The 10,000-nt window shown below is 40.3% G+C and overlaps 1 protein-coding gene across 1 annotated transcript in view; it reads right to left on the bottom strand.

Annotated features, from left to right (window-relative positions):
- Nucleotides 1–2,540: 2,540 nt before the first annotated feature.
- The window catches only part of LOC138013140 (protocadherin-like protein), an 18,572-nt gene continuing 11,112 nt past the window's right edge, over nt 2,541–10,000 (bottom strand). The window contains exons 8-14 of the mRNA XM_068860133.1: nt 9,931–10,000; nt 9,255–9,499; nt 8,684–8,903; nt 7,166–7,711; nt 6,386–6,646; nt 4,920–5,301; nt 2,541–3,840 (exon numbers count right to left, since the gene is read on the bottom strand). The exon at nt 9,931–10,000 is cut by the window's right edge and continues 217 nt beyond it. Of these exons, the coding sequence (XP_068716234.1) occupies nt 3,552–3,840; nt 4,920–5,301; nt 6,386–6,646; nt 7,166–7,711; nt 8,684–8,903; nt 9,255–9,499; nt 9,931–10,000 (2,013 nt within the window). The 3' untranslated portion in view covers nt 2,541–3,551. The remainder of the gene's footprint in view (nt 3,841–4,919; nt 5,302–6,385; nt 6,647–7,165; nt 7,712–8,683; nt 8,904–9,254; nt 9,500–9,930) is intronic.

The following is a 10,000-nucleotide window of genomic DNA, read 5'->3' as shown; positions in this document are numbered from 1 at the left end:
TTACTGCTGAGTTTCTCGGTGGCAGAAGGAGGGTACAAAAATTTGGTTATATCGACGGAGTTGATAATGTAAATTGGCCACTGTACAGAAATTCTAGAAGCTGACGTTTCGAGCGTTAGCCCTTCGTCGGAGTGAATCGAGGAATTGTGGGTTACGTGTAGTTTTTATAGTAGAGTAGCCGGTACGCTATTGGTGGTAACATGGCAACGTGAAAAAATTGAAATTTATTAGTTGAATGAAAAGCCTTCGTTAATACTGTGAGGATTAAGGGTGTCGATTCGGAAATATGTAGCGTGGGTGGATACGTCATATATGATACCCACCAGTATGACACTGAGTCAGCGGATAAAGACCACAGAGACCAAAAAGGGCTACTACACGCTAGGTATCGGAGAGCCAGAACATTTACGCATGCGCTGACGGAATGTTTGAACAAGAGAGAAAAACGCAGTACCTCCAGACACCGGCGCTGGAGCGTCGTACCAAACGAGTCATCCCGGGATTTCGGCCCGTGCGATCGCTTTTGGACGCAGTTGGCCCTTCGCTGCTTTCTGCTACCGACCTCGCCTCCCGGTACGGCATTGAGGGAGAGATATGTCGGCCCCTAAACCATATATGACAAATCCCACGCCTACTCACAGCTCCAAACCGCCCTTGTCAATATAGCGTAAGAATTAGATGGCTTATATATTCAAGGGAAAAGTCATTTATCTGTCATATGGTAAGCACTGGAGTCGCAGATTACAAAGTGTGCGCATGCGCCCTGCTAAAGGTAACACACATACAGGCATAAGCTTTATTTGATCTCGAATTTCCGAATAACTACGGGAGCTATTATCCGCTAGCTACGGCAATGCTGTAAATTAGATAATAAGTATTTTGCACAAATCATTTTCGGGGAGAAAAATTGTTTATTTATTTATTGGTTTTTCTGAGGTGATTGCACTTTGACCGGATGCGAGTTTGCATCTAGATCTGTCCCACATAACTGATTTGAAAGGAAATAATAAAGTCCCTGGTTTGAGTATTGTTCTTCAACAAGATTTCCTGTATAACTTAACGTGTCGCACTGATCCAGCCGGCCGGTATGCTATTACAGATGAAGTTAATTTTTGGTAAGTTACAGAAACGTAATGTAACTTGCCTTCAACCGCTTTGTTGCAGTGCGTGAATCCAGAGCAGAAAAATGGCCAAAGTCATAATCATGATGGATTGATTGATTGATTGATCTTTTAGTGTCACGTCCCTGCCTCGTACATTGCTCTTCAACAAGTATTCCTAAACAACTTAGCGAAGAGTTCCATGTGGCCGGAGTCCCAATACAGGCCGGCACAATTGCTTACCTCGCTAAGCAGCAATTTTTCAATAGAGTGCCTGACTGGCGGGAAAATACTGTCCTTCTTGTCCATATTGCATGGACCGTCTCTTGACTATTTAAAGAAACTTGTAACAATGGAGGAACTGTCTAGATATAATCTACGGTCCAACAATGGACTTCCTCTGATATCATATATTAAGTCAAAAAAGACACTGGGTGATCGCTTCTTTAAAATGGCAGCTCCAGCACTATGGGACAAATTGCCGAACATTATATATACGTAACGAAACTAATTTTAGCAAATTTAAATCTTCGCTTAAGACTATTTTTCAATGTAAGTTATAATTAGTAACTTAAATACATACTTTTAATGTTATTTATGCATACATACAGTACTTCAACCTTATTTACGGGCTTTGTATTCAATGTATATTTCATCCACACCATTTTTTAAGTTATTTATTTTTATCGCGCTTGTGATTATATTTATATAGATATTTGCGCGCTATAAATTTTAAAATTATTATTATTATTATTTTAGTCTTAAAACGCAAACAAATACCCAGGTATATATTGTCCATATCCAGTGGAAGTCAAATTATTGACTCCATGATCATACCCAGCAAGTTTTGTACGGAGCACAAACCCATTCTATAATAGGCATTATATGATGCTAACAACTTTGGACCGATCGCAGATTGATAAAGAATTACACTCAACTGAGAAACATGGCGTCACTTGCTGCACGGAAAGGCAATTTCTATAATTTGGAAATCCAGTATGCCTTTAATTAGAGAAAAAAAAATGTTATTCACAAAAGATCTTCGCTGAGTGGTTTGATTATAATCTTCGTAAGACGAGAAAACATTTTCAGTGTTTGATCCTTTTCAGTTTGGCCTAACGTTAACCTGCGTGATTGGTGGCTAAAAATAAGGAGAACGTGGGTTTCAAGTTGTGGGGGCAGGAAACACTAAAATCGTTCCTCCCTTGTCAAGCGAGCTCTCTTTTTTACCCTATCATATTTTTTACTGGAGCTAATTATTTCCTTTTGTTCAAGTTCTTTATTGATGCTTCTTGGCGATCAAACCGAGACCTTCTGTTGAAAAGGGAACAAGATCGGAGTAATGAAAAGATATTTCACCGATCTCCAATGTGGCCCGGGGTTCTAGTACGGGACAGCACCATATATAAGCACCTCTAACAAGAATATCATCAAACAAGTGCCAACGAAAGGATGTTTATTCAGTAACCAGGAACAAAGAGTAGATGAATACTCATAAAATTCATTACTGACCCACAATTCAGTAAAGTAATAGTCTGAATATAACCTAGAGTTCCACGTTTCTTCATCCTCATCGTTTTTGGTGAGCGACAACAATAAGTGCCTCATTAGCTTCTTCTGTTCCTCAACCAGCAGTTGTAAATTACACCATTGTTACATGTGTCTACAGAAACTGGTTGCAAATCACCGACACTTGATTTAAGTGGCTCCAGAAAACTTTTGGCAGGACGAAAATTAACAGGCTATCAGCTGCTAAAAGATTTCTACACACATGGGGTAAAATTAAGAATGCTAGCTTGTTGTAAAAATTTATTTACAGTCCTTGGCTTAACACCGCGAGTATTTGGTGAAAACTTGCAGCTGTTAAAATAGCTAAGTGCTTGTAAATTCGCCCCACTCTTGCCAAGAATATAAAGGTATATGTATATTACGCAAAGGCGGCCGTTTTGTTCAGTCAGTCAATCGTCTGGAAATAAGATTCTATTACTATGCACATTGTCACGTGTTTTGGGTAAGTTCAATAATGATTCATGTCAAACAACAGATTTAGCTTCCACTAATACTTTCTTGACTAATCTACAGGATTGTTACATTACAGAGGCCTTCATGATAATGGCAACACACAGGGATTTAATGATTGCTTTTCGTATTTATTCCATACCATTCATTTCGTCGTAAAATTTGACTGCAAAAGCTTGATCATTTTCTGAATGGAGATGAATTAACGTTTTGATCAAAGAGGAAATCGGAATAAGAATCAGTTTGATTTGAGTCCGCTTGATCACTGAGTCAGCAAGTTTCGTATTCCTTATTCTGAGTGATTAGAAATGCTTCGATCTGTCAAAGATGATGACGACGACTTACTAATTCAGTGAGTTATTGCTGTTTGGTAGGTAAGTCGGTTAGTAAGTCACTCAAACAGACGGACACCTAGTCAGCCAACTAAATTGTTCAGACTTGTCCAAGTGATATAAAATGACTGTCCCAATCATCTGCATTGTCTGAATCCCCCTCTTCTCCGCTGTCCAGCTGGCTCAAATCATCCACATCAGAGTCTAGTCCCTCATCTTGGAATGAACGTACCTCGTCATTTGACAGGGATGGATGACTGTCAGCTCGCGTCACGTGATTAACTATCATAGAATGCAAATTGGATGACACTGCGGCTGTTGATGAATGGAAGGCTTGGTTGTTTGTTCCTAGAGGCTTTTCGAGGACCTTTTCTGTAGTCACGTGATTCCTGTAAGATAAAGCTGTTGTAAACAAACATTTTTCGGGAGTGAAGCAAAACTAGTATATTCTAACCGTGGACTTGTTTTCATTATCCTATCGATAAACTTGCAATTGAACTTGCGTCTAGCACCAGCAATCCCTTTGGTTGCGGACCAATCACAGACCTTGTGGTCATCAAGCCCAATCTGATTGGTCACTACTTGCCGGGACCAGTATTCTAAATTTAGATAATACCTTAAATTGATGGGCAAAGGCCCCATGAGATACAACGAAACTTTTGGATTATGGATTCTATTTATTGCGTGTTTGTAATTTTTGTGTAGTTTCCACTTAACTGAAAATATATAGAAAATATCCTGCAAAGGTTGGTCAAGACAACGTGAACATAGGCGTTGTTGCTTGCAATATTTCGGCTGGCCAACACCAGCCTTCTTCAGGTTTATTGAATGGATAAATGCTAGTAACAAGATCTTTATATTTACCGGAAATGACATAAAAATGCTACGTGATGTGTTATAAAAACGGAAATGCATAAAAAAGAGGAGAGAGAATAATACATGATAACAAGATGAAAAAAACAAAAGAAAATTAAAAGGTAGCTAAACTAAAGTACATTTCATCTCTTCTGTTAAGGCCTGCAGGCTCCAGTGTTTTTCCTCTGTGTATGAGGAATGCCTCACGAGCCTTTCTGATGGAGTCACGACTAGTGTGTAGTTGTTCGAGCGGTATAAGGATCATGTGATCCTCCGCGTGACCACTGGTCAGGAAGTGTCGTGAAACCGCAGTGGGGGTATAACTACAAAAGGGGCTTATAATAGGTCGCCTATGTTCATTAAAGCGGTCTTTAAGACGACGTTTGGTCTCTCCGATGTACTGAAGATTACATTTAGTGCCCGGCAAGACACATCATTTTACTGGAAAACATTAAAGGGAATAATAACAAACCAAACGTTCTTACCCTAATGGTGACGTTTATGCAATCTACTGAGTTGCCTCGAGGTGCAACGAGAAGCGACGTTTTCAATAAATTAAAAAGAATAAAAAACAGAACAACATCCGACGAACCTAAAATACGTTATGACTTACGTGTGGGACATCAGATGCTTGAGATCATATTCATTATTATCTGTTCCTTGCACGCCACCATCTGAATAAATTCTTATACTTGCATATTCATGACTATGGTCCAGATCCATTGTTTCGCAGATTCTCCCCGTATACATGTACGTCATGAGATGACGTAGGTCGTAGTCGTTGTTGTCCTCTTCACCAGCTCCTACATCCGCGTATGACCGAATTGTCCCGTGTCCCGCGGGTGCTTTGGTTGGCACCGTCCCGTCCACAGCATCTCCCTTGCATCTTGCGCAGAGCAAATAAATACCAAGTAAGATCAGAAGGATAAGAAGGAAAAGAAGAAAAGCAAGCACAGCGTCCCAGATCCAAGATGAGCCATCTGTTATTCTAACAGCTGAAATAAACAGCAACAAAGAAGTCCTTAATCAAAAAAAAGATTGCCGACTGCTGCACTTTTGGAAAGGAAATAAATTCAAGGCTAGCATCCCAAGCAAAATGCTGGCAAAACTTTTAAGCCTGGCACACTAGTCAACACCCCAAGCTCAATACTTTCTGAAGATGAAATTTTCAAGGTAACGTTAACATATGAAGTTAACATAGAGATGTCTGACCCAGCTGTGATCCATCCTCAGTACATCTAAGTCAGTTTATGCCGCAGTTGATAACAATGTTTTTATGTAAGATTCATTATCTTCGTCGTTTACCAGGGGCTATACTACAGACCTACAGCATCACCAAAGCCGAGTTTGTTAAGGCTTTCGCATAAGTCCAATAGCTTCCATTTACCAGGGGTTCTTGTAGCTCAAGACTGGAATAATGGAGGTCATAGGTACTATTCCAGTCTGTACCTCTGATTTCCTTTCATTTGTCATTTCGTGAATTGATTTGTGTTAATTGTTAATTTCAGTTTACAGTGTCCCCAATTTGTGCTCCAGCACTAGAACGACTAAATACTTAAATAAAGTTACTTTCCTTTTCGTCTATTCAGGCCAGGCAACTAGAACAACGGCTTCCCAGATATTAAGGTTTTTTCCGCGAGCGGTATAAGTTTTGTCAACTCACCCCGACGGTTTAACAAGAAGTGGTTCACCTACATTTCACGTCATGCGTAAATTTACATTCACGAGGGTTTTGCTGGAACCGCGGACGGTAACCGGACTTGAACATTTGGAGTACAAGGACATTAGTCTCCAACTGTGAAAATATACTTAACAATGTAAAATTAATGTGTTATTGTCAAAACGAGTTCAAAGAAAAACAACCCACTTCCGGTTGCCGGCCCTGGCGCAAAAACTTCGCGTGCTTAAGCTCCCCATTGAAATTAGCACCCAATTGGTGGTTTGCATCTGACGTGACGGCAGCCATATTGGTGTACAGAACAATGCAGTAGAATGTCTTTTGGGAATTTTCTATTGTCCTGTACACTAACATGACCGTCTCATCACGTGGATGCAAACAAAGAATTGCATATTACTTACGTGGAGCAAACCCTTGCTCGTCCTCCTCGTACTCTTGGCATAGCGGTCCAGTCCATTGTCCGACACACTTACACGCCATCCATGGGGTTGTGTAGTTAACCAATGGTGTAGTAAGGTTGGTGGCCGTACATGTGCCATCATTGGCACACTCTCCCTTCTCGCATGGACAACCAAATATGACATTTTGTCGCTCTACTTTGACCTGAGTTGTACTTCTGTCATCCAAGTCAAAGTTGTTCAGGCGATTCTGCGGTATACAACCTGAGAATCCAAAAACGATGTACCTTTCTATCACTGAATTTGTATTTTCTTTAATCATTGCATAGAGAGGAACCACGAATCTAAGCTTTGTGCTACCAAACACAAACCAACCATCAAGTCTTTATCGGTAATTGCTTGACATTCTCTGTCTTTGTTATTCTTATGTCGCACGATTTTGGAGTTAATACACTTAAAACTTAAAAATGTGTATATCTATAAAAACCGCTTTAAAAACTGCAATAAATTTCGCTGAAAACTCAGCCTCGTCAGGCAAGTTCCGCCATGTTAGGCATGCCTAACTCTTTTATCGCTTCGACAAAAGAACTTTCTGAAGCAAGTCTCTATCTTATTCAAAAATACCACTTAAAATTCCATCAAGGCCTCGTGTGTTTATGCATTCGCTCAGTTATAATTCATCGTTTACTTATTCCAAAAATATTAAATTTTCTGCAGATTAGTCATGTTACAGGCTTGCAATACAGCTGCACAGGCTAAGAGACGATGATATACTTGACCTACCGCCATAGGACTCATCGACGTCTTCTAGTGTTGCCGTTTGACCGCTTCCAGTTTGCTTGAGTGCGAGAACTGAGCCATAGTTACCAACTCCTTTAATTTTGCTACCAGAGACTTGCGCATTTCCGCTGGTCAGAGCCACTTTCCCGCCATTAGCAGCAGAAGCTGCACCACTGACACCTGCGCCAACATCTTGTTGATGTCGCCTTTGCAATATCTGCTGGACACTTTGCAGGCTGTTGTTTCCAACGTGAACCTGTGTGACGCTCACACCAGCACTTCCGATGACCACTCTCTGGGAGCTTGCGTTATGAATAGATCGAATAGTATGCTTTTGGTACATCCTAATCAAAGTTGCGTTTTTAAGTTTTTTCACCCGAACATCGCCTTTATCATTTATAGTTATTAAGCTGACTCCTGACAAAGAAGAGCCGGAAAACGATGAATACGTTGATATAAGGCTTCCAGATGCTGTTTGCACGATAGCTTTTCCATGGCTTTTCACAATTGCCTGCATGACTTTAAGAGCCGTCTTTCGTCTTATTCCACCTACAAGGAGAAAAGTTTAAAAAGCGACCCAGTTATCCGTGGCGGAATAGGAGATGATTTAAAGAAAAGAAAAGGAAAGGGAACGTTTCACCCTTAAAAATTTCTCAACACTTTATTTTTGACTCTCAAGATCGATTACCTGCCCACTCTCAAAGGAACTGAATTTCCATTGGAAAAAGACTTTGAAAGGAACGACAATTTTCCGAGATTAGCTCTTGAACTCTTATCTTGATAACAATTGCATTTTGCACTTCATTTCTTCTGATTAGATCAGTTGTTGAGAGTCAAATAACATCATATCATACCGCCAGATATTTTTCAAAGATAAATCTTAACTCAATCATTAACTTATTTTTAATTTTGAAAAAAATGCACTTTTCAAACCAAACACGAAGTTAATAAAACCGAAACGAAGTCGAGGTTTTGATTCACCAAGCCTGAGATGAATAATTGTTTAAGTATAATTGCATACTACGTTATTATTTGAAAAATAAGCATTTTCTTTAAAACAATCAATGCCTTCGTCTATCACCTCGACAGAACGGCTAGCGCGCGCGCGAGCTTGCGGCCATTTTGAAAAACCGCTTCGGTGAATACGGTGATTATCGCGTAATAATCCCCTCAACGGCAACCAATCAGCGCAGCGAATTTTCAATAATTACCAATGTGATAGGCCATTTGTCTCAGTTTCGAATTGAGTCTTGGTGCTCAGCTATTGAAAGGGGAATGAGTTTGATTTGCAGAAGAATACGCAACTCATCTCCATTTGAAAGGTTGTGCAGCAGGACTCGCCTTGAAACTCAGGCATGCAGCAACTCAGAAATGGGACTCGATTAGCTTTGCTATATTTGCGTGGACGACTTGTAAATAAATATTATTAACGTATAAAAGCAATTGTTGTTGCTGTTTGTTGATATTTGCCTTACCGCTCCCTACCCCCCACATAAACATTTCCTCCCTCCAGGCACTGACCTGCAAAAAGAGCTCCTCCCCCATAATTCATGAGATGATTCGATCCACCGGTACTTCCCTCTACTTTGCCAGCGTAGTCCACTTGCAACGTTGCATAGTTCCCAAGTCTTTCCACAATGATCGTGTGGTATTTGTCATCCGTAACGTTCACCCCCTGAAGCCTGAGAATTTTTGTCCTGCCTGCAAGTCTGAAGATGCATCTAATTTTTCCATCATGAAGCTGAAATGAAATCCAAACCAACAAAGACAAAAAAAAATTGAAAGTGAAAATTGTTTTAACATAGAAACGACATACTTGAGTCTGAAGATGACATTCACTCACATTTTCGAAACTTTAGTTTTCAGCAACCATTTCCACCGGGACCGATAAATCTTCCAGAGAGAAAAGATGGCAACAGTTAACATTAAAAGAGTCGAATGTTCGGGAGCATACCAAGAACTCCTCTTTCAATGTTTAGCGCCAATCAAGAAGACGAAAAAGAGTAAGAAGAAGCAGATGGAGAAGAAGGAGAAGAGGAAAGCATGGATCACATATGGCTGTCGTTACTTTTCATTCCAAAGTTGAACTTACATCGACCCGAACGAACTCCGTTCCAAGGCTGTTGGTAGACAGAAATATCAGGCTGTCATTGGTTCCTGGTTTTGCTTTCATCTTCAGTGCGATATTAGTAAAATATTCACTTGTAATCGACTGTGGTGAAGCGACCTCCCGTCTTTGTCTCGATGATGATGATGATGATGAAGATGATGATGAACTCCATGCTGTTACAGAGTACTGCGAATAACTGTTTTCCAAGTAGTGGTTTCCAACGGAGACTGTACAATGAAATAAAAAGAGTAAGCAATTGAATATGCCTCTATTCGTGTGATGGCTTTAATTTAGGCTTCTGCCAAGCGTTTGTGATCTGTGTAAAGGAGATTTATACAACTGGCAACTGAAAACAAACATGACTTCAAATGTCAACTCACAATATTTTCAAGCAAAATACTATGCATCCTATTCCATGATGTCGACTTCCCCTCATCTTCCTTGTGAAAATAGGGTTAGGGTTGTGGTTAGATGTAAAAGGACACTTTTGAGCGAGCATCACATTACTCGCGCTTGTTGGATGTGAGATTGGAACCAACTCGGCGCTACGCACCAAGCTGGCTATTTACCATCTCATATCCAACGGGCGCTCATGGAATAATTGTTAATTATCATGCTCTTGTGGAGAGGTTATGACTTGATTACAATGCAAACTTACTTTTCGAACAGTCCGCACCAGAATACCCGACATCGCAAACACACACGCTCCTCTTTGCCAGGGACGGTTC

Source organism: Montipora foliosa, chromosome 8, assembly GCF_036669935.1.
Source record: "Montipora foliosa isolate CH-2021 chromosome 8, ASM3666993v2, whole genome shotgun sequence".
NCBI classification, from domain to species: Eukaryota; Metazoa; Cnidaria; class Anthozoa; order Scleractinia; family Acroporidae; genus Montipora; species Montipora foliosa.
The sequence above is the reverse complement of the archived record's forward strand: the minus strand, read 5'-3'. Positions and strand labels throughout refer to the sequence as shown.